General features: G+C 41.4%; 1 protein-coding gene across 1 annotated transcript; it reads left to right on the top strand.

Annotated features, from left to right (window-relative positions):
• The first annotated feature begins 20,335 nt into the window (after positions 1–20,335).
• On the top strand, positions 20,336–24,790 carry LOC131246281 (malate synthase, glyoxysomal). Its single transcript, XM_058246230.1, has 4 exons — positions 20,336–20,736; positions 22,433–22,758; positions 23,010–23,340; positions 23,989–24,790. The coding sequence occupies exons 1-4, from the start codon at positions 20,383–20,385 to the stop codon at positions 24,643–24,645; spliced, it is 1,668 nt and encodes a 555-aa protein (XP_058102213.1). The 5' UTR covers positions 20,336–20,382; the 3' UTR covers positions 24,646–24,790.
• The last annotated feature ends 133 nt before the right edge of the window (positions 24,791–24,923 follow it).

Genomic DNA, 24,923 nt, shown 5'->3' with positions numbered 1-24,923 from the left:
AGTATTTCTGCTTACTCTGATAATTCATGATCTTGCTAGTATTTCCGACATTGTATTATTATGGCATTGTATTTATATGCTTAGCACTTACCTTGTGCACCCACTAAGCTTTTTATAAGCTTATGTACGATAGATGCATGCATGTGGCATTAGGTTGCAGCAACGTTGAGCTTAGAGCATGCAGCGGACCTTTGGAGTTTTGATTTTTGATATATGTATTTCCCTTTCAGCATTGTATTCAAATGATTATATTAGTGGATATGTGATGATGATGTTGTCTTTGTGATTTGGGTAAACTTGTGGTTATGCTTCTTACGTAATAAATATACATTGAAAAATCCTCCTTGTAGGATCCCATGATCGGAATCTGGCGTATGGGCGCTAGGAGCCGAGAATGGGGTACTACGGAGGCTGTAGGCATTGGATTCGACGATCAGGATTCCTGTGAATCCGATCTCCGGGTTTGAGCCGTGACACAAGCGGTGTGTGCTTGTGATCGGTTGTAACATTCTACTTCACAGTGAATTATTGGTCTAAACTAGGTCCTGTGGTTTTTACCTCTTCAAGGGTTTTCCACATAAAATCTCGTGTGGTGTGGTTTGTGCTTTGATTTATTTCATTGCTTTATTATATCTCATAATTCTAGTGTTTTTGGGAGGCAAGATCCTAAGGTTTTTGTACAACGCTCCCAACAAAGTGGTACCAGAGCGTTCAGGTTGGTTGAACAGAGTGGGATCAGTTTTGAATTATAGAAGGTGGCTCATCAAGGATGATCAGTCTCAATGGTTCTAATTGGTTCATATAGAAGGCTAAGATAGAGGACTTGCTTTATTACAAGGACTTATATAATCCAATTCTAGGCATATCAGTAAAGACAAAGGATATGTCAAATGATGATTGGAAGAAGTTGGACCGGAAGGCGATGGGGTTTATTAGACAATGGCTGGACGATTCTGTATTTCACTATGTGTCTACGAATACCTCAGCCGCTAGCCTAGGGCTGAAATTGCAAGGGTTGTATGAGAAGAAGACAGCCGGTAATAAGATTTTTCTGATAAGATGACTTGTGAATCTCAAGTTCAAAAATGGTGGTTCTTTGGCTAAGTACATGAATGAGGTCAGCAACATATTGAACCAACTCTCCGCTATGAAGATGGTCCTGGACAATGAACTACAGGCTTTATTATTGCTTAGCTCATTTCTTGACAGTTAGGAGACATTGGTGGTGTCTCTGAGTAACTCCGCACCAGACGGAAAGGTATCCATAGAACAGGTAACTAGTTGTCTCTTCAATGAGGAGACAAGGAGGAAGTCTCAGGGGTCTACTCAACAAGAGGCCCTTGTGACACAAGATCGGGGGAGAGAAAAGAACAGAAAAGGCAGGAAGGTCCGAGATAAATCAAGAGGCAAGTCGAGTATCAGGAAGGGTGCTGAATGCTGCAATTATGGTAAGAAGGGCCACTACAAGCATGAACGTTGTAAGAAGAAGAATGACAAGAAAGGAAAAGGAAAGGAGAAGGAAGATAAATCAGACTCCACTGTAGCCGCTTCAGATGGCGACATTATAATTATTTTTTAATAGATCGTAATGTTTGTCTCACGGCTATAAGTCAGGATACCGACTTGGAGATACACTCGGGAGCCTCGTTTCATGCGACTTCACGCAAAGATTTCTTCACAAGCTACAAGTCAGGTGACTTTAGAATCATGAAGATGAGAAATTTTGGTGTATCAAAGATCATAGGGGTCGGTGATATTTGTGTGAAGACTGATGTGGGCTGCACATTGGTTCTCAGAGATGTGAGGCACATTCCAGACCTTCGCCTCAACTTGATGTTGACGAGAAGGTTAGATGATGATGGCTATAAAAGCTGATTTATTAGTGGGCACTCGAAGCTCATCAAGGGCTTGTTGATCGCAGCTAGAAGGAAGAAGTGTTGCACCCTTTACAAGACAAGTGTCAGTATGTGCAAGGGTGAGTTAAATACAGCAAAAGATTCAGCTACTGACATGTGGCACAAGCATCTAAGCCACACGAGTGAAAAAATGGCTTCAACTACTAGCAAAGAAGCGGTTCCTCCTAGACGTCATAGGTATACCTCTCAAAACCTATATTGACTGTTTATCAGGGAAACAACATAGAGTTTTATTTGTTAAATATGCTTCCCATGTTAATAAAATGCATGCATTAGATTTGGTTTATTCTGATGTTTGTGGTCCTATGAGGACAAAAACCTTGGGTGGGGCATTGTATTTTGTCACTTTTATAGATGATGCATCTAGGAGGGTTTGAGTTTATGCTTTGAAATTCAAGAACGAGGTCTTTGGTATGTTTAAAATGTTTCATGCTATGGTTGAGAGAGAGATAAGTAGATCATTAAAGTGCATCTGCACCGACAATGGTGGTAAATACATTGGTGACTTCCATAAGTATTGTAAGTCCTTGGGTATACGGCATGAACAGATGGTTCCCAAGACCCCCTAGTATAATGGTATGGCTGAGTGAATGAATCGCACCATTGTAAAGAGAATCAGTTGCATGTTATCCCATGCAAAGTTGCCTAAGACGTTCTGGGGAGAAGCAATGCACACGACAGTGTATTTGATAAACAGGTCTCCATCAGCCCCATTGAATGGAGAAGTACCTGAGAAGGTGTGGACTGGACAAGATCCATCATACAGTCATTTCAGGGTATTTGGATGCAGGGCATCCGTTCACATACCAAAGGACGAGAGGTCCAAGCTCGATACGAAGACCAGGTAATGTGTGTTCTTGGGATACGGTGATGAAAAATTCAGCTACAGATTATGGGATCCGCCAAGAAGAAGCTCGTTAAGAGCAGAAATGTGGTTTTCTTTGAAGATCAATGTATAGAAGACATTTGTAAGCCAGAGAAGACCCAACTTAGTTCAGGTGAGCTAGAAGACATGGATCCAATTAAACCTCCTATGGTACCTGATAATGGGGGAGTACAGTAAGGTGTAGAGGATGAGAAAGTTCTTACAAAAGATGGACCAAGGGAGCAGCCCTCACTTGATCTACCTATTAAGCCACAGGTGAGGAGGTCATTTAAGGACAGACATCCATCCAAAAAGTACTCACAACATGAGTACATTATGCTCACTGATGGGGGAGAGCCAGAAGATTATTCTGAGGCCTTGGCCGATGAGCATAAGCGGGAGTGATTGAAAGCTATGCAAAAGGAGATAGAATCCTTGCATAAGAACCACACCTATGATATGATGAAATTGCCTAAGGGAAAGAAAGCTCTGAGCAACAAGTAAGTGTTCAGAAAGAAAATTGAGCAGAAGAATTCAAAAACGAAATTCAAGGCCAGACTTGTGGTGAAAGGATTTGTTCAGAGGAAATGTATAGACTTCGAGAAAATATTCTCACCAGTGGTGAAGATGACATCCATACGGGTGTTGCTTGGGTTGGCAGTTAGTATGGATCTGGAGATAAAGTAGTTAAATGTTAAAACCGTCTTTCTCCATAGTGACCTGAAAGAAGAGATCTACATGCACCAACTGAAGGAATTCGAAGTCAAGGGCAAAGAGCAGACGGTGTGTTGGCTAAGGAAGAGCTTGTGTGGGCTGAAACAAGTTCCAAAGTAATGGTACAAGAAGTTATACTCATTCATGTTCAAGCATGGATATGACAGAATGGAGTCGAACCACTGTGTGTTCACACGTAAGTTCTCATATGGTGATTTCTTAGTTCTGCTTTTATATATTGATGACATGCTCATCATGGGTAAAGACATCAAGAAGATTGACAGGCTAAAACAAGAGTTGGGAAAGTCATTTGCGATGAAAGACTTGAGCCCGGCTAAACAGATCTTAGGAATGGAGATAACCCGTGATAAAAGCAGCAGAAAGCTTTGGCTATCACAAGAGCGGTTTATTAAGAAAGTACTAGAGCGATTCAATATGAATGCAGCGAAGCTGGTCAGTACTCCACTGGATGGTCACTTCAAATTGAGCGACAAACAGTGTCCAAAGACAAAGGCAGAGGTGATGAGATGAGAAAGATACCCTACGGTCAGCAGTAGGAAGTTTAATATATGCTATGGTGTGTACACGCCCAGACATAGCATATGCTGTTGGTATTGTCAGTCGGTATCTTGCCAATCCGGGTAAAGAACATTGGGCAGTGGTAAAGTAGATATTGCGGTATCTAAGAGGCTCATCTAGGTTGACCCTATGCTATGGTGATGGAAAACCTGTGTTAGAAGGCTACACAGATGCAGATATGACAGGTGACATAGACTCCAAGAAGTCTACATCGGGGTTCATGTTCACGTTTGCAGGGGGAGCAGTCTCTTGGCAGAGCAAGCTAAAGAAGGTCGTAGCATTATCGACGACAGAGGTCGAGTACATTGTGATCACAGAGGCATGTAAAGAGATGCTTTGGATGAAGAGGTTCCTACAGGAACTTAGCCTAAAGCAGGAGCAGCACGTGGTTTATTGCAATAGTCAAAGTGCTATACACTTAAGCAAGAATCCAAGTCAGCACTCCAAGTCGAAGCACATAGAGATTCGGTATCACTGGATCAGGGATACTTTGGAACAGAAGGTTTTACAGCTTGAGAAGGTCCACATGGACGATAATGGGTTAGACATGATGACCAAGGCATTGCTCAAGGGTAAATTTGAGGTTTGTAGAAACTTGACTGCCTTGAAGAAGGTGAATTCCTCCTGAGTTAGAAAAGGAGAGATTTGATAGGGTTTTCCTCATCAGTTCAGAGGAGAGATAAAGTGCCGGTTGTAAAAAATGGATGTTTCACCGCGCTACTCAACCGGTCGAAGGGTACTACTCGACCAGTCGAGGACTGCTCGACTCAAAGTCCAGCAACCGGGTTTTTTATTACTCAACCAGTTGAGGGCTTAGCTTGACCAGTCGAGGGTCCACTCGACTAGTCGAGAACCTGACTCGACTAGTCCAGGGTTACGCAGATTCAATCCAGATTTGATGCGGACTATATAAATTTAAGGCAGTTTTCGCAGAGGTGTGGAAAGGGAGTTACCTAAACTATAAACAAGGGTCTCTAGGGCTATTCTAGGGCATGCTAAGGCTTCCTAAAGTGATTCTAGAGGAAGAGAGAGAGAAAAGAGAGAGAGAGAGAGAGGAAGCTTGTGGAAGCAAGGGTTTTGCTCGTAAAGGTGATCTACTGCACAGTCGACGTCTCGGCGCTTCTACGTCCTCGTGATCGGTGAGATCTATCTGTTTTCTTTATTCTCTCATTGTCCATCCACTCTGAAAGTGCCTTGGCTCGTGAGAATTGAGTTAGTAAGACAAGTTGGCCCCCATATAAAGATCATCAAGCATTTCCCTCAACTGGATGTCTGCTCCCAACTCATTAAAGGTAAACTAAGCCTCACATCCCATGTCCCAAAACACCTAGGTATATAAACCCTTAAAATAAGTGGAACAACATAGGTGTTTTAGTATGTAAACTTATTTTGCAAAACAGGAAAATTTCTAAGTTTTTAGCCTTTCTCGATATATCGATATCACATCGATGTGATTGAACACTTGTTATCAATGTCCTCGGAAAGTACTCGATATCATCGAATTGAGGACCTCTTGTGTCTAGCAACCAACTTGATCTTTGGACAAAATTCTCGATGAATTGATGGAAGATTCAATATCATCGGAATTCAAATTCCGATAACATCGAGACAGCTCGATATAATCAAATTCTGGCTAGTTTGTGTCCAGCATGCTATTAAGGCAAATCTCATATTTATCGATGACTCGAAGCGAGCCTCAATGCCATCGGAACTCAAATTCCGATGATATCAAAGGAGCTTCGATGTTATCGAATTCGGACCAAACTAGTCCAGCGGGCTCAATAAGAAAATCCTCTGGAAATGTCCGAGGAATTGATGATGTCTCGATATGATCGTAATTCAAATATTGATAAAATTGATATATGTTCGATATCATCGAAATGGATCAAAGAATGTCCAGCAAACTCTTTTGAAAATCATGTGGAAATGATCGATGTATCGAACAGATTGTCGATGAAATCGGAATTCAAACTCCGATGACATCGACGCACACTCGATGGCATTGATCCTCAGGCAAAAAATTTCAGGTATATACTTTAGTGGAGTTCGTATCATTGAACCTTGCTTCAATGTCATCGAAAGTATATGTTCGATGACATCAAAGCAGGCCCGATGATATCAAACTCGGTCAGAATCTGACATCTTTATTACCGTTGGGAATTTTTGTCTATTTAAGAAGACCTTGTTCTTGGTTGCTGCATTGAGAAAAAGAGAGAGAGCTTTGAGAGAATAACTACATATCATCTACCCTAAGCCCTTTTTCTTATGGGAGTTCATCCTTCAATACACCCTCATCATTGATATTCAATAGAGTGGATTGGGGAATGAACTTCCGCATTCAAGGATCATCCAGCTACCACCTTAATGGCAAATCTTTGAGCTGAGATCCATTGAATGGCTAAGACCTTGGAATCTCTTCATTGCTTTAATAGGTAATATTTATTTGAGTAGATTCCAAGATAATCTTGACCCAACCCGTCACCTTTATTGGTACATCATCAAGTGTTGTGAATCAAGGGAGCTGAAGAATCTTCATCATCAAGGAGGAGATCTTCATCCACGTGCTTAATGGAGCACACCTACTTATCTGTAAGTCATTAGAGTTCAGAGACCCTTTTGATCATTCCTTATATAAGTTTGGGTCAAAGGTGTTTCTTACCCCTTTCAAGTCCTCATAGGAGGCCTCCGACGGGAGAGTACGTGTAGGTCCTGTGTGTTGACCCTTGCTCTTGTGAAGGGCATAAACTTAGGTCCTTAGTGTAGGTCTTTGGCCTGTGTGGCCTAAAAGTTAGGTTCCTTGTGTGGATCATTTGCTCTTATGTAGGGCATAAACTTAGGTATTGTGTGTTTACTTTTACTCTTGTATAGGGCATAAACTTTAGGGTCCTTGTGTGAATCCTTGGCCTGTGTGACCTAAAACCCTAGGTTCCTTGTGTGGATCATTTGCTCTTGTGTAGAGCATAAAACCTAGGTGTTGTGTGTTGACCCTTACTCCTGTGTAAGGCATAAACTTATGTCTCGTGGAGACATGTTAGGTACCTTGTGTAGGCCCTAGAGTTAGCCTTATGTAGGTTGTATTGGTTTGAGGTAAACCTGATTTAAAACCTTTGTTAGTGATGTCACACCCCGAACTCAGAAACCGAGCTCACAAAATTCCTGATTGCCGAATCCGACGCCGATAGCCTCCGTAGAACCCCATTCTCGGCTCCCGGCACCCATTTGCAAGGTTCCGATCCTAGGATCCTAAAAGGAGGATTTCTAATATCAATTTAATTCATAATGAGCATAACCACAAGCATAACTCACGAATAATAACCACAAGAACACCATCATAAAATCCACTATGATCAAAAAATTTTAAGTACAATACATCTGAAATGAAATACAAGATTATGATGATGACAGAAACTACAAAAGCTCGACTACACGCTCCTACTGCTACTATATTACGGCTGCGTCCTAGCGTCACCTGCACGCATCAATCGTGCATAAGCTTATAGAAAGTTTAGAGGGTGGTGTAAGTGTGTGCGCAATATAAGCGTGCTCAGAATGTAAGATCAGAGTAATGCGGAGTCATGGTGATGAGTACATGAATGTAATCAGCCGTACCAAGGCTATGCTGTGCAAGATATGAATGTCATCAGCCATGACACGGCCATGCGATGCGAGATGCAACTCAAGCATGCCAATCCTCAACATGTATCAGTACAGTTCTCATTCTGGATAATCACCGAGGTTCAGTACACTCCAAATAGCACTGTCGCTCTCCTAGCCGCACAGTCCAAGTGAGCGTAAGAAACCTCACTATCCGCCTGGCCAATAGTCTGCCAATACCTATCCAACACATCGATAGCAGACCCATTCACGATCTGGTCAAACTTAGCTTAGTATTGCCCCCTACCCTCGGGCGAGTAAGGCCACACCCCTTTCCAACCGACTATGACACAGTAGGAGACGCGGCCTCCTGGTATTCGGCCCTCATGCGCTCATATATCCACTCAGTCTCGACGTTGGAGTCATCCTCTGGTACCGTCGGGTTTAGGGATTTTCACCCAGGGACATCTATGGCACCCCGATGCTTAGTAACAATATTTTCGGTATCCAATCCAGTCACCCACGATGTGTCTGTGGAGGCTTTGGCCCTCATGTCGCTAGGGCGTATAATGATCACAATCACACAAATGCAAGTGCATGAATCATACCATCAGACATGCAACAATCCTGCGCGTACCGCGCGCTCATGTAAGATAACTCCGCCTATCAGGGAGTCCATAAATCATCTACCCGAAGGCATGTGCAATGATCAGTCAATCCTCACATCAGGCATACATATAATGCATATGACCATAGATCATGAATCTATACTAAACATGTTATGTGGTGATGGGATCTGATCAAAACAAAGATGGGCCTAGACGGCCTACACATTACAGGTATGGGCCTATTAATGGGCCCTAGGGAGAGAGTGACAATGCGGACATTTAACCAACATCATCCTTACAATGTGGACATCAAACCATCATTGCTCCCAAGGTATAGCCCGCTATAAAATTAACACATATACCATGGTGGAATCACACTACAATGGGCCTTGTATACGTCCTATTAGGCCTTGACCCATGGGCCTCCAGTACATCAAATGGGCCTCATACATGGGTCTCGTGTGTATATATATATATATATATATATATATCAAGGTGGGCCTCAACGACGGGCCACAAATGCATTAAGATGGGCCTAGTCACATGGGCCTTGCATACATCACAATGGGCCTCATAATATGGGCCTTATACAAATCAAGGTGGGCCTAGTATGTATCAAGGTGGGCCTCATCAATGGGCCTTAAATTATCTCCAAAATGGTTGGACTGTTGGATTAAACACATGCATCATGATGGAGCCCACACTAATGCAGGGTATGGATTACAATACATACATAATTGGGTTCTAAGTAGGACTCACCATAATGTTTATTTTCCACCTAGCCTAGGGCCCAACATAATGTTTATTTTCCACCCAACTGTTCATAAGGTCACGTGGACTAAGGTAGGGCCCACTGTAATATTTATTTATCACTCAATCTATTCATAAGGTCACGTGGACCAAGGTAGGGCCCACTGGAATGTTCATTTGCCACCCAACTGTTTATAAGGTCACACGGTCGGGGGGGCCCACGGTGATGTTTATTTGCATCCAACCTGTTGATAGGGTCATGGAGACCTAGGGCCCACCGAATGTTTTATTTGACATCCAACCTATTAAAAGGTCACATGGACCTGGGAAAACTAGGGCCCACTGAATGTGGTTCGCAAATCCAGCCCACCCATTATGTGTGTCCTACTTGGGTGAGGGTTCAGACTAAGTTTCAACCGCATTCAATTTTCAGGTAGGCCCCACCAAGTGTTTTTATATGTTTAGGCATGTCTTCACATGATTTTAAATGGTGTGGCCCACCTGAGTTCCGTACACAGATGATTTTTGGGGCGGCCTCCTGGTTCGAGGGGACCCACCAAATGCATGGAGTGGATGTTCGAAACGCATCACGATGGGGCCCACAGCTAGACCCGTGAGGCCCAGCCCGCTGACCGTCTGCCAGCCACAGGCAGCGTCTGCTGCCTTCTGACAGCAGCAGCACTGCTGCTGCATGTTGTTTGTTTTTTTTTTTTTTGAAATCAAAAATCTCATGGTTTTTCCCATGTAGGGCCTGCATTGGGAGGATCCATTCCACCCATTGGATCCCATGGCTCGATACCGTCCAAAAGAGACCAATATCCAATATGTTTTGACGAGTAGGACATCACAGCGGGTTTTCAACGGTCTCAATACTGTTTCCTATGGTATGACCCTACAAATAGTCGATTTGGCCCCATCTTCCGGCTCAACGCCTAAAATAAGTTGGGAAAGAGGATGGACGGCTTGGATTAAATACATACAACAAGGTGAGGCCTACATGAGTGGTGCACACATCAATATTAACTACACCCACATCCATTCACATCTCACTGTTAGCCACCCACGGCTGGGCACGTACAGCATGGTGGGTCCCACATGGATGTGGCCCACCTGATTGGATTAATCAGATTTTTGTGTTTTCCCTTACATCTGGCCCGTGGGTTATGGGGTATTAGGCGGGCCCACTTGACGGATAGCATGGATAAGATATATATACTTCATGGTGGGGTCCATTCGAGTGGGTCACACGGCCAAATCAACTTAAAATGAAAGAGAGAGAGAGAGAGAGAGAGAGAGAGAGAGAGAGGGAGAGAAGAAGAGATAGAAGAGACTGTGATGAAGAGGAGGGACCCTGCCACTATGGGCCCTCCATTGATACAACACATACAATAAGTGGGCCCCACAACAAGTGGGCCCTTAAAATTAAAATAAAAGATGGATCACCTACCTCTAAGCCTTCTTCTTGCTCCTGTAGGCTTGTAAGCTCTTATGCTCAGCTTTTAACGGTGGATGATGGAGTTTCTATGGTGGGGATGAGGGATGAGAGGGTGGGCCACACTTGTTATTTGGGAAGGCTTGGAGAGGCTTGGACGTATGGAGTTTTTGGGGTTGCTTGAGAGATTTGAGAAATGAGAGAAAGAGAACATTAAGAGTGATGGATGGAGTGGTGGGTGTAAGGAAAAGTGATAGGAAAGTAAGATTGTGTTTGAAATTTGTGAAAAGAGATATGGTTGTGGTTGAAATTGGGAAAAAGAGAAATGGTAAGGTGGAGAGAAAGTGGACTTTTGAAAAAGGTAGGGATGGGTTGTTGTACTTGAGATAAGGCTTGTACTTGACATTAATTGATGGGACATATCGTAAAGATTTCCTCGATAATCACAATGTGCGACATTTCTTCGAAATGAACACAGGCCTACATCTCCTGGCTTGGGTATCGGTTCGGTACGCAAGTCGCGGCGTTGGAACTGCGGCGACAGCGCGGTCGCTATGATATAAGTTTCTGGTTGAGCTGACTTTGGCATGTAGGACTCGGCTTAGGATTGCGGGCAATTCTCGGATAGGATGCAAAGGTTGCCAGAATTCGACCGGAAGAACCGCAGAAGCCAACAGAATGGTACGGACTAGGACACGGGTCTTACAAGTGAAATCTGGTACACTCAAGGGTTGAGTGCGTCTGCCGAGAGTGGAGTAGGCATATAGTTAAACTACTATAAAACGACTATGTTTGATATTGTTATTTGCATATTCTCTTATTATGTTTGAATGATCACATGATACATGATTGTTTAGAACTGATAAGTATCACATCTCACACACAGTCACTTATTGCATCCATCATAAACTAAATTTATATACTGTTTAGATATTGAATAGTCTTGTGATAGGATTCTCTATTTGACTTGGAAGCCATTAAAGTTGAGTTGAAGATATCTTGATAAATTGTTATATTAGATCAAGATAATGGTAATAGGATTTTAAATAGTCATAAAATTTTATAAAGTCTTATTCACCCCCCTCTAGGACACTTTGACCTATTTCTACTTCTACTAGAGCGGTCATTACCGCAATTTCAAACTCCTGCGTGAGTGAAGAAGGTTTGATCCAAGTGGTGTGTGCTTTTGATCGGTTGTAACGTTCTACTTCATAGTGAATTGTTGCTCTGGACTAGGTCTCATAGTTTTTACCTCTTCGAGGGTTTTCCACGTAAAATCTCTCGTGTCGTGTGGTTTGTGCTTTGATTTATTTCATTGCTTTATAATATCCCATAATTCTGGTGTTTTTGGGAGGTGAGATCCTAAGGTTTTTGTGCAATGCTCCCAACAAGATTATGTCATATCAATCATAAATACGTAAAGAGGATGAGTGTGTTAAACCTAATTTCTAAATTAAGTTACAAATTTTCTTATGACAAGTGTGTGCATTGTAGTATGTCAAAATCAATTAGGAAACCCTTTCAATCTTAAGATAGGGATTCTGAAATCCTAGGCCTAATTCATTCTACTATTTGTGACTTAAAGGAAACCCAAACTAGAGGAGGTAAAAGATACTTTATTACCTTTATAGATGACAACTTTAGCTTTTTTTTTAATGGTTATCTTATTAGGTCCAAGGATGAAGACTTAGACAAGTTTAAAAATGCTTAAGAAATGATAGAGGAGGTGAATACACCTCTTTAGCCTTCAGCGAATTCTGTGAGTCTCATGGGATCATTCATCATTTCATTGCACCCTACAATTCCTCAGCAAAATATAGTTGCTGAAAGGAAAAATAGGACATTAATTAGAGAATGCTATGCTTAGTTCTTCTAGATTACTTAACAGTTTATGGGGCAAAGCAATTTTAAAAATTGCCTATATCCTTAATAGGATTCCTTCGAGTAAATGTGATAAATCTCCTTATGAGTTGTAGAAAGGTAGAATTCCTAAGTTTACTATCTTAAGATATGTGGTTGTCTAGCTAATGTTAGATCCTAAATGCACTAAGTTTTGGATATGCAATAAACAGTAAAGCTTATACGTTTTTAACTTTAGGTGACTCTACGATTATAGAATCTAGAGACGTACACTTCTTCGAAGAAACATTACCTTTTAAATAAGAAATTAGTGGGGGTGACCCTCAAGATCCAAATACAAAGTTGATTGGATGGTCAAGTCTAGAAGAATCCATAAACCCTGTTGTTGTACCAGGGTCAACAAGTCAAGGGTCACAAAAAAACTTACAATCTTACTTTTATTATTACAACATAGAGAGTGACCCCGTATCATTCCGGGAGGCTCTGTCATCTCACGATGCTTCCTTTTGGAATGAGACTATAAATTCAGAGATGGACTCCATACTAGTTAATTATACTTGGAATCTAGTTGACTTACTTAGTGGTATAAAAACTCTCAGTTGTAAGTGAATTTTTAGAAGGAAACGTAGACCTGATGGTTTTATAAGGTCGGATCAGTAACCAGGGGTTATAGACAAAAGGAAGGAATAAATTTCTTTGATATTTATTCACCAGTCTCTAAAATTACATCTATTAAAGTGCATCTTTACATAACTTAAATCATACATCAAATGGATGTTAAAATTGCCTTTTCGCATGTAAATCTCAATGAGGAAATCTATATGGAGCAACCCGAAGGGTTTATAGAGCCTGCTCAACTGTTAAATGTGTACTAGGTTAAATCCTTGTATGGCTTGAAGCGGGCTCCTAAATAGTAGCATGCCAAGTTTGACTCCATTTTAAGAGATGACAGTTTTAAAATAAATGAAGTGGATAAACGTATATATTATAAGAACAATGGAGCATTGAGTGTCATTATATGTTTATATGCCGATGATCTTCTGATATTTGGATCAAATCACACCATCATAAATCAAACAAAAACATTCTTATCCTACAAGTTCTATATGAAAAGAGTTAGGAGAGTGGCTAATATGATCCTTGGTATCAAAATTATAAGGAAGAATGATGAAATACTTCTTTCTCAATCTCATTATTTAAATCCATTATTAAAAAAATATAACATGTCATATTGTAAACCTGTTTGCACTCCTTATTATCCCACTTATCCTAATAAAGGAACAAGTGTAAATCAGAATGAATATGCTGGTGTTATTGGTAGTTTGATTTATGTAATGAATTGTACTAAACCGGATATAGCTTATGTTGTAGGAAAACTAAGTAGGTTTACTAATAATACCAGTAATGATCATTGGGAAGCTGTATGGAAAGTCTTAAAATACTTGAAACTTAGCAGTATGGTTTACATTACAGTAGACATCTGATGCTGATTGAAATTTTATTCCTAATGATTGTAAAGTAACCAGTGGCTACATCTTCATCATTGGAGGCGGAGCTGTAACTTGAAAATCTAAGAAGCAATCTATTATTTCTGACTCTACTATGAAGTCTGAACTTATAGCTCTAACAACCTTCGCTGCGAAACAAGCCAAGTGGTTGAGAAATATATTATACGATATTCAGTTTTGGAGTAAACTTGTACCTTTAGTAAAACTAAATTGTGACAGTAATACAACTATCAGACGAGCAAATAATTCACAATATAATGGGAAAATAAGACCCATAAGTCGAAAACATAGGAGGATTAGAGAATTACTCAAAGAAGAAGTAATTTTTATAAACGAAATCAGGTTGCCAGACAATTTGGCGAATCCTTTAATTAAAGGCCTTGCAAGGAAAAAATCTACAATACTAAGAGAGGAACATGCTTTAAGCCAATTAAGTAAATTACATGTAAAAGTTACCCAACCTATATGACTGGAGACCCCAGAAAACATGTTCAATGGAAAAAAATAAGTTACAGAGTAGTTCTTAGAGGTACTGAATTAAAGAAACTGAGTTTCCTGAACCATTCTTATTGAGGATCAATACTACTTGTGACTATCTAGAGGATGAGGTTAGATCTCTTAATGAGTTTTATAGTCCTTATGGATGAGACGCATTGTCATAGTGCGTCCTTAATAGACTCATCTATATGAGTGTAAAGGTTTGGCTACCTTTTATGAGAATTTGACTAACTCTCTAGAGCATTCATGAAAGTGGGATGAGCACTTGGCCTTAAAAGTGCTTGACATTATTTTCACTAGAGAGGTGGTGATCAAACGTGTGTGAGGCTTTGATCTTACCAATAAACAACATAGTTTTGAAAAGCTTGGTCCAGTAAGTATGTGTTAAAAGATAATTTCTTATTAAGACATGATTCAAGTCCATGAGACACATTTGTTTATAAACGAAAGATCAAATGCTCGCTTATCTTTTGTTGTTTTAAAAATAGTAAGGGATTATTGGTTTTAGCAAGAGTTTGAAAATTATAATAGATAATGAAATTTTTTTAGGAAATCATTTTGAACCTCCTAGGGGCTTATTCTTTTTCCTTTTTTTTTTTTTTCCTTTTCGTTTGACCTATCTTCCGCAGCTGTTGACCGAGTCTTCCACAAATATTTATTTGACAGTCTTTCGGATATATTTGTTTGGCTGAGTCTTTGGCACAATGGAAGTATTTGTTGGCTAACACCTGTGCGCCAGGTGTCTGCCACATCACCTTTCGAAATTCCTGTAAATAATAATGCGGAAAACCTATATAAATTACAAGCATTGTAGTCGGTTTTCAAAGCAAGTTTTTTTTCATATAAAAAACTCCAATTTTCTATAATATGTGAAGGGATATTCCAAGTATCAACCACCTGGTAATTGAGTCGGTCACTTTGAACCGAAAAGTGGTTGTCTCAAATACATTCATTGCAAGAAATCTGGATCGTTTATTTAGACCATCCAACATATTCGAATAGTCTTCAAGAAAGCAACATGGATCCGTGCTTCCACTAAGTATACTGCAGCTGATATGATTTAAGCACTTTTTCAGGCTTTCGATTCAGGTGCTTTCCTTCTAACTTATTCTACGAATTTTTAATCGCATTATTTGGTATTTAATTTTTATTTCTCTATTTAGTATATTGATTGATTTTTATGCATGGTTTTATCGGAAGATATGATAAGGTTGTCGACTTTGTAACTAGGAATTGCCAGAGAACCGTGACATGGCTTGTCTTAAATGCCAATGGCTGGGTTTTGTAGCTCTCATGAATGTCAAGGGCTGGTATTGGGTCCAATTTTTCTGGCCCTGGAATGTTAATCATATTGCTCAGTCCATAAGGAGGAGAGGTAATGTAGGCCAGGTAGTCCTGACCAGGGCTTGGGCCCCTAAACTCAGCCTAAGGAGATGAGCCAACGATGAATGGCCTGGTCCAGTTATTTGGCCCAGTTCAATCATCAACTCGACCACATGATGTGTGGATGAAAGATACTTGCGACCAGTTCCAACTCAATGTACATTTAATCATTTAATTTGAAAAATGTTTAGATGATCAAAATCATTTACAAGATGGGACTTGTGATTAAAGGGAATACTAACAAAATTTTATTAGATTGATTATTTTAAATTATTGATCATTTCATTTCAATTGTGCATGTCTGGGGCTGGAGCCCGAGAATCAGGTGGTCCACTTGTGTATTGGGCATAGTTTAAGAAATAAATGTACGGCTGGAAAAACTTGGGTGAAGGTTTCTTACGTGTCCAACTATTTCTCATATCATGGCCCAGCCACTGAACAGATCAGATTTATTTTGGGTCAACAACATCAATATAGATAGGCCCACCTGATGGACGACTTAGGACAATGACACGTGGTGTGTGAGACGGTAGCCTTACCCATGAGCTATTACCCTCCGACCCAAACCCACCCACTTAAAAATTCATTAAGCCTGAGCTAGCGTAGCAACTCGACAGGAACCATTTACTTGTAAACGGCTGACTGACCAACCCAACATTGATAGATTTGTATTGTGGAATTGATGAAAATGTTGTGTTTTTAAGAATTTTTAAAAAAAAAAAAACAAAACAAAAATAGAAGTTATTTTTTGAAAGTAAATAAATATATTAATTATTTTAACTTTCTATAAATAGTGTGTATAGCCAGTCGATAAGTGAAGGGATTTTTGCTTATGCAACCAGGGTTCAAGCGCGCGCGTGGCGTGGGCTGTAGGGCTGCTTGGGCGCTTTATTAGGCGCACTTAGTACTTCGCATTGTCGCAAGGAGCAAAAAGATAGTCTTTTTAGCACATGGTTTAAACTTTTTTGGTCATGATACAATTGGAATTGAATGAGGGTTTATCCTGATGATTTTATGACCTTTGTTGATTAAGAGTAATTGTGACATGATTATACATGTGGCACTTATGCCATGTGTCGCTTATGTGGATTAAGTTTTTCCTGTTGGATAACTGCTCCTGTCTGAATGGGTACAGAAATAACTCCCATATGACATAGAGTCATGTCCTTTCATGGAAAGGCAATTATTTGCTGTGAATGGGTATGGATTTCTTGAAGAGGCTCTGTAGCACCTCTTCAGGAAGAAATCCATAACCTTTCAGTTGATATAAATCCTGGATACTATAATCCAGAAGAATATACTCTTAATTCTTAACATTATATCATCTTCTGTACAATTATTCTCGATCTAATCTCTTACTGAATTTTTTCTGAATGTCTTAAGGCATATTGGTATCAAAACTAGAGATCTGTTCAACATTTAAATGTGCAAATTTTTGTGTTGAAAATTGGATTGAGAGTTCATTGTATCCTGAAGACAATTTGTAAATTTCCTTCGTTTGCACTTGCTGAAATTTTCAGAAAAAAGACAGCAAATTTGTCTTGAGAAATCGACTATTTAAGTCGAGCCTTGAACCCGATAGATCTGATCGTTTTCTTCTATCCTCCGTTGTGTATTGAATTTTTAATAGAAAATTGTATGTATCAATAATGGAGATTCAATACCATAACATAAAAGCATACCTAATTGGGAGGATATTACTACCAACAGGAATCTTGATCTTTCGCACTTCACACCTTTAAGATAACGTTCAATGAGATTAAAGTTTTCTCACTTGTGTTGGTGAGGGGACTAAGACATTTATATATATAGGAAAGAGGGATAGAAGCTTACCCATTACACTTTTCCCTCTAGGGTCTCAACATTGTAGGTTTCCATATATTGCTTAATAACTGAGTATAGGGATAACGGTTCAAGCGTCCCACCCCAAACCTATTTACAATGATTACGACAAAAGTGAGGCCTATTGAATTGCTAAATCTGAATAATCATACAGCCAAATCTAAATAAATGATCATGTGTGACCCACCTAATAGGAGAGCCTTTACCCAATCACTTAAATAGCTCACATTTTGAATAGGCCTAGCACAAACCTTTAAAATTTAGGTCGAAGCCAATCCCATCTTATAAGTTGTATTCCTTTTCTTTTACACAGTACAGTCCCATTATACAGGCACTGTAACTTATGATCTCATCATTTAAGCGCAGTCTCTTTATCACTGAGCTGTGGAATGCATCATATGGGCACGGCACTTTAACTTATGATGTCATCATTTAAACGGAGTTTATCTACCACTAAGTTGTGGAATCAACAACTCGCGTCATATCATATGGGCACTTTAACTTATGATCTCAACGTTTAAACACAATCTATTTACCAGTGAACTTTAGAATAGTTTGGGTGATAGACACATCCGCCTCGTCCATCAGATGACTTACCTCGTGTTATAAATCAGCCTGACCCAAATTTCAGGTGGGCGACAGTAGAAGGAAAATTTTAAGATCAAACGCTCATCCTTTTATGTGATTCGGGGCCATCATAGTTTCAAAACAGCCGGAAGTTTGGCCACACCTCTCGTTCACGCCAGATTAAGATCTGAATGGCATGGATTCCATATACAGAACCCTGTGGGCCACACAATCAAATCGAGGGTGGACTTTATCTCTCAACCTATTCCCTGTGATGTGGTCCACCTAATACGAGGATCGGCCTGATGTGCCGGTCCTAGGGGTAATATGCTCTGAAGCTTCTGATGGACGTGTTGGATTTCATGCATGCATCACGTGGGTCACACCACAGGAAAAAGTGGTGACTCAACGCACACCATTAAAAACTTGGTAGGGTCCATAGTAATACCCATCCAAATGTTTCTTTTCCATCCAACCCATTGATAAGGTTGAACAGACCTGGATGAAACGAAAATATAAAAATAAACTTGATAAAACAAATTATGGTCCACGAAAAGCTTTTAATGATCATTCACCAAATTTTCCAGTGGTGTGGTGCACCTGAGAGTTATATCTGCTTAAGTTTTGGAATCACTTCCTAAAATGACATGGAAAAATGGATAGACGGCATTGATATACAAAAGCAAATCAAGGTAGGCCCCATACAGTAAGTAAAACACCCACTAAGGTTTTACCCGAATAACACCTAATCCGCATGAGGCCATGTGCCAAGGACCCACCACATCCAACGGAAACGCATCACGAAACAGGCACTAAGGGCCTGTTTGATTTCAAGGGAATTGGGAAATACCCTTGCAAAAGTTCATTTTTACCTCTTCTCCTATTTGGATTTTCAAATGCAATTTCGCCTCGAAAAAAGTTGGCTTGCATTTGTAGACCCCACTGTGATGTGTATGACATATCTACACCGTCCATCTATTTTATCAGAAGATTTTAGGGCGTAAGTTTAAAATTGATAAGGGATAAACAAAAATATCAGCTTCAGCCAAAACATCTAAGCGCCACAAAATTTTTATACGGTAAACACTGAATTTCCACTGTTTCTTGTGGTGTGGTCCACTGGAACTTTTGATCTATCTTATTTTTGAGTTCAGGACCTAAATGAGGCTGACATACAGGATGAACGGTGTTGATACATCATGGACATCACAGTGGGCCCTATATTCCTTTCACAGCCATCCTTTATTTTAACGCCAAAAGGCTGACATCAGCGCACAGGAAACGAGGGGCAATTCGCTGGTAAGTAATTATTACTTGTTTGCCAGCTAATTCTCATTTACTTCACAAATCAAACAGGTCACCTCAATACTTCCATTTCTCGAGAGCTTACGTCAGATGCTATCCATCTGACGCACAAGATGTCATACACGTTCTAAATATAGGCCATTACCATCACTCTTTCTCTCTCCATTCCATACATATCCACTCCACGAAACCTTCGCCCAAGGAGATATCCAACAGCAGTTCTCTGCACACGTGTCTACGTGTCACGCATATATGAGATTCGGTCACTGAGTGGAGCAAATTGTCCAAATTCCCTGGCCCAGTTATCAGGTTGGTCCATCCATCAGATGAACCCAGCATGCAAAAGCAAACAAAAAAAAAAAAAAAAAGATGGTTAGTAAAAGGTCTCAAACTCTTCGGTCCAACTGAGATAACTTTCAGCCTTTCATGTAAGTGGAACATCCAACCCGTCCAATAGATTGGACGCATCATGTGGATAACCTTTGACAAAAATCAGCCACATCTGCTCATCAGACGAACAACAATCCTGTTTTCCTATTATCAATGGTTAGAAATTGTTTTCTATGGCGTAGCCAACCTGATTAGGATATGATGCTGATTTTTGTATTAGGTAATCCTAATGGTGGGTCCAACCTATTGGAAGGGTTGGATGTAGTATTCACTTGATCAGTTGGACTGGGTGGACGGTAACTTGTAGTCCAACGAGTAGGACCAGAGAGAGAGAGAGAGAGAGAGAGCGGTAGTCTATTTTGGGCCAAGGCATGTTCAACGTGGCCCTCGCCTGATGAACGGCTCAGATCACGCACACATCTACAACAATGGCACGTGGGCCAAGAATCACCTCATGAACCATTTCCTGGCGCGAGTCTACTTGCAATCCCTTCTCTTTATATTGCTCACCACCCTCACACCAAAACCATTCACAAACGCTTAGAAGCAAAACAGAAGAAAAAGGTCTGTAATGGCTATGAAAATGGATGGCTACGATGTTCCTGAAGGAGTAGACATCAGAGGCAGATATGATAATGAATTTGCTAGGATCCTCACTAGGGAGGCCCTGGAATTCGTGGCCCACCTACAACGCGAGTTCCGTAGCCGTATACGGTATGCGATGGAGTGTCGGCGAGAGACCCAGAAGAGATACAATGCAGGAATGTTGCCAGGGTTCGATCCAGCCACTAAATTTGTGAGAGACGGGGATTGGGTTTGTGCGTCGGTCCCACCGGCAGTCGCTGATCGGAAGGTGGAGATTACAGGGCCCGTCGAGAGGAAGATGATCATCAATGCACTAAACTCCGGAGCAAAGGTTTTCATGGTGAGTAAGTTCTGTAAGTAGTTTGTTGGTCAGGACATCGTTGATGTGAGGATTGACTCATCCACCGTTCATGGCATGCATGCACAGCAATCTGGGTCGTCCAGATTGTTGGTCCTGTTGAGGATGGAGCATGGCCTGAAAATCGTGCTGATTAGATGATCTTGACCATCTGATTTCACGTGTTGTGTTTGGGCTGTGATTATTTTGTTTTAACCGTTTGTTTGATAGATATCGGTTGGACTGTTAGGATCATTCGATCAGTGTGATTTTGGGACCATACATCGAGCTTCTGATGACCTTGAGCACCAACCAGAGGGCTTTTGGCCGTTGAATGTCACCCTTTAGTCGGATCTTTCTTCGTATTTCATTTTTAACATCAAAAGTTTCAAATCAATGGCTAGGATCATCCAACTGGTTTTCTGATGTACGCCATCCACTGTGTGGCCCAGATGATGAATGGTCCGTTGATAGCCCTATCGGTTGGCGCTAATCGCCTTACGAGACGCGCTATAGGCGGGCCGTTACGCTGAAACACTCGTGAGATGATCCTAGCTGTCCAATAAAGCAAGTTTTGCTCCGTGGCCCATCTACACCAGGTCCTCACTGTAAAGATCCATAGCAATCAGGACGGGGCCGGACTGAGTTCAGTCAGGCTGTGACCGTGGGGTCCACTTTGATGTGTCTTGTATATCCACGCCGTGCATCTTTTTTTCTGGCTCATTTTAGGATGCGGGCCCAAAACTGAAGCAGATACAAACCTCAGACCGGCCACACCGCAGGAAACAGTTGTGATTAAATGCCTACCATTAATAACTTTCTAGGGCCCACCGTAATGTTTATTGGCCATCCAACCTGTTGATAAGGTCAAACAGACCCGGATGAATGGAAAACATATTTCAAGCACAAGAAGTTTTTAATGGTCAATCACCACTGTTTCCTGTGGTGTGGTCCACCTGAGATTTGGATATGCTACAGATTTGGGCCCACGTCCTAAAATGGGATGGAGAAACTGATGGATAGCGTGGATATACAACACCTATATCAAGGTGGGCCCCACCGCCTGACCAAACTCGGTGACCGCGGTGCAATGGATTTTAGACCTCGTTATCGTGAGTAGAGATACCAGAGACTGGTGACCCGGGGGCCTAAGTCATTTGCTACAATTGGCCCGTAATACATGGCCCACCTTGAAAATAATGGGCCTGATGTCTGGCTCCTGGTCTCCATTTCAGCAGCCAATCTTGGATTGCTGAACTGGAGGCCTGATTCATAGCCACTCTACTTTTCCATGGTTGTAATGTCACTTAATCCAGATCGTCCATCTCTTGGGCCTTACTGTATATGGCCCACAGTACAAAGAAACTCTACCTGACAAAATTGCGGCCCTCAGATAGTGGAGAAAAAGAAGGTTTATCGAATTAGAGCGCGTTTTGCACCGTGGCCATCCATGGTAAGGCCCACCAAATGGATGGTCTCGCTTTATCGATTTTACAACCCATGTAAGCGTTGAACCATCTACGAATCAAGACAGATTCATTGTACAACAAGCCTGGAAGCTCCTCTTATTTTATCACTAACCATTCATGGCTGCAAAATTAATGAAGATGATGCTATCATGCCTGATCCATCTCTGCAGTTGTATTTACTTATGATAGTTTTATCAGCTTGAATTGACGCATGAAAATGGTGTTTGCAGGCAGATTTTGAAGACGCGCTCTCACCATCTTGGGAAAACCTCATGAGAGGCCAAGTCAATCTAAAGGATGCAGTTGATGGGACCATAAGCTTCCATGATCAAGCCAGGAAAAGGGTCTACAGACTCAATGACCAGATTGCCAAGCTCTTTGTTCGTCCACGAGGGTGGCACCTGCTGGAGGCCCACATTCTCATCGACGGCGAGCCTGCAACTGGCTGCCTTGTCGATTTTGGCCTCTACTTCTACCACAATCATGCTAGGTTCCGTGCCACCCAAGGCGGCGGGTTTGGACCCTTCTTCTACCTCCCAAAAATGGAGCATTCAAGGTAATTGGCACTGTTTTCATTATGACAGTAATGATAACCTACAAAACTACGCAACATTTTATGGTGTATATCCGATCATCCAACTCAACACGGCCCACTATCTCAAGATCATTCCACAATGCATGGTGGAAGATAACACTTATACTGAACAGATGATGGATTTGTAGTTTATATACCTGATCATTTGGCTTAGCACTAATAGAATTATGTAGCGAATGGTATCCCCTTACAGGGATCTTTGTCATTGGCAGGGAAGCTAAGATATGGAACTGTGTCTTCGAGAAGGCGGAGAAGATGGCGGGAATAGAGAGAGGGAGCATCAGGGTGACAGTTCTGATAGAGACTCTTCCGGCAGTGTTTCAGATGGACGAAATTCTCTATGAGCTAAGGGATCACTCTGTTGGGCTCAATTGTGGTAGATGGGATTACATATTCAGCTATGTCAAGACCTTCCAGGCCCACCCAGATCGCCTACTTCCCGACCGTGTTCAGGTCGGGATGGCCCAGCACTTCATGAGGAGCTACTCCGACCTCCTTATCCATACATGCCACAGGCGCGGCGTGCATGCCATGGGCGGCATGGTATATAACTCCTCCCTAAATTTCTTCAAAATCTATACTGACCCAAGTTGCAAACTAGAAAGAAACATAATCATGTTCAATGCCTCAAGAGGCTTCAAAACCAATGGCATGGATCTTGGTTCAACTATGTATATGTGTCCTCTTGTGTATACGAATGTATGCGCTTGGGTGTACATATACATACCATATTTCAAAAACATGAAAACTCAACTGGACTCAAGCCTGGCCAGGTTGGGTCGACTTGATATTGTTCAGCTGTTCGAATCTCACGCTTTGCATGTTTATTGTTTTTATTATGAAAAGCAATCACCCAATGAGTGACTTGGTTTGAGTTGTGACGAGTCGATCAAGTCAGACTCGACAAGTCTGCCCGAGTCTCGACTGAGTCAAGCTCAGCAGCGAGTTTCAAGGCGACTAAGCTCGAAAACCGTCGAGTTACATAACATCTTAAATGAGTGGAGCTAGATCATTCACCGTCGTGTAGATAACTAGTCTGTATGTCTGTATTTAGGTATGTGTGTTGGTATGTGTTTGTTCATGCATCTATATGGTTGTTTGTACCACTGAATTTATAGATGGTGCATGCATAATATAGTACATGCACATATTTGGTATGTTGGCATAACAAAAGGTTTTCTGCCTTCTCAGGCAGCTCAGATTCCAATCAGAGATGATCCAGCAGCCAACGAGGCAGCCCTAGATCTGGTTCGAAAGGATAAGTTACGAGAGGTACTTGCAGGTCATGATGGCACGTGGGCCGCTCACCCTGGCCTGATCCCAACCATCATGGAAGTCTTCATGAACAACACCGGCGCTGCCCCCAACCAGATTCAAACTATGAAGCGGGAAGACGCTGTGAGTTTAACTGAAGAAGACCTCCTAGAGAGGCCTAGAGGAGTGCGGACGATGGAAGGCCTACGACTAAACACCCGAGTTGGAATTCAGTACTTGGCAGCCTGGCTTACTGGAACTGGGTCAGTGCCTCTGTACAATCTCATGGAAGATGCTGCAACTGCCGAGATCAGCAGGGTACAGAACTGGCAGTGGTTGAAATATGGGGTGGTTTTGGATGGTGATGGTCTTGGTGTTAAGGTGAGCTTGGAGCTATTTGGGCGGGTGGTGGAAGAAGAGATGGCAAGGATTGAGAGAGAGGTTGGCGCGGAAAGGTTTAAACACGGAATGTATAGAGAAGCTTGCAGGATTTTCACCAGGCAATGCACTGCTCCTACCCTCGATGATTTTCTGACTCTAGATGCGTACAACCGTATCGTCCTTCATCATCCCAAGGTGTCCTCAAAGTTCTGAATGGTTCCATCATCTAGAAGCCTATAAACTATATTGTCTGCCTTGTTTCTGTTACTTGCTGCTGTCTGTGACTACTGTCATCGTTGGTTGTGGTATGTTTATGTTCTCTAATAATATAATAACTCTACATTTTCATGGTCGATAATCTCTTTGTATACAACGCCATTACCTTAGGACATTTTTTCCCTCACAGTTAGTCTTCACAGCATAGGTTAAGAGCCGGCAAATTTGTCAGAAAAATGTAGCTGCTCGGCAGGTAAAGGTTGAGATTTTACTGC

The sequence above is a fragment of the Magnolia sinica genome, chromosome 5 (genome assembly GCF_029962835.1).
Source record: "Magnolia sinica isolate HGM2019 chromosome 5, MsV1, whole genome shotgun sequence".
Lineage (NCBI taxonomy): Eukaryota > Viridiplantae > Streptophyta > Magnoliopsida > Magnoliales > Magnoliaceae > Magnolia > Magnolia sinica.
The sequence above is the reverse complement of the archived record's forward strand: the minus strand, read 5'-3'. Positions and strand labels throughout refer to the sequence as shown.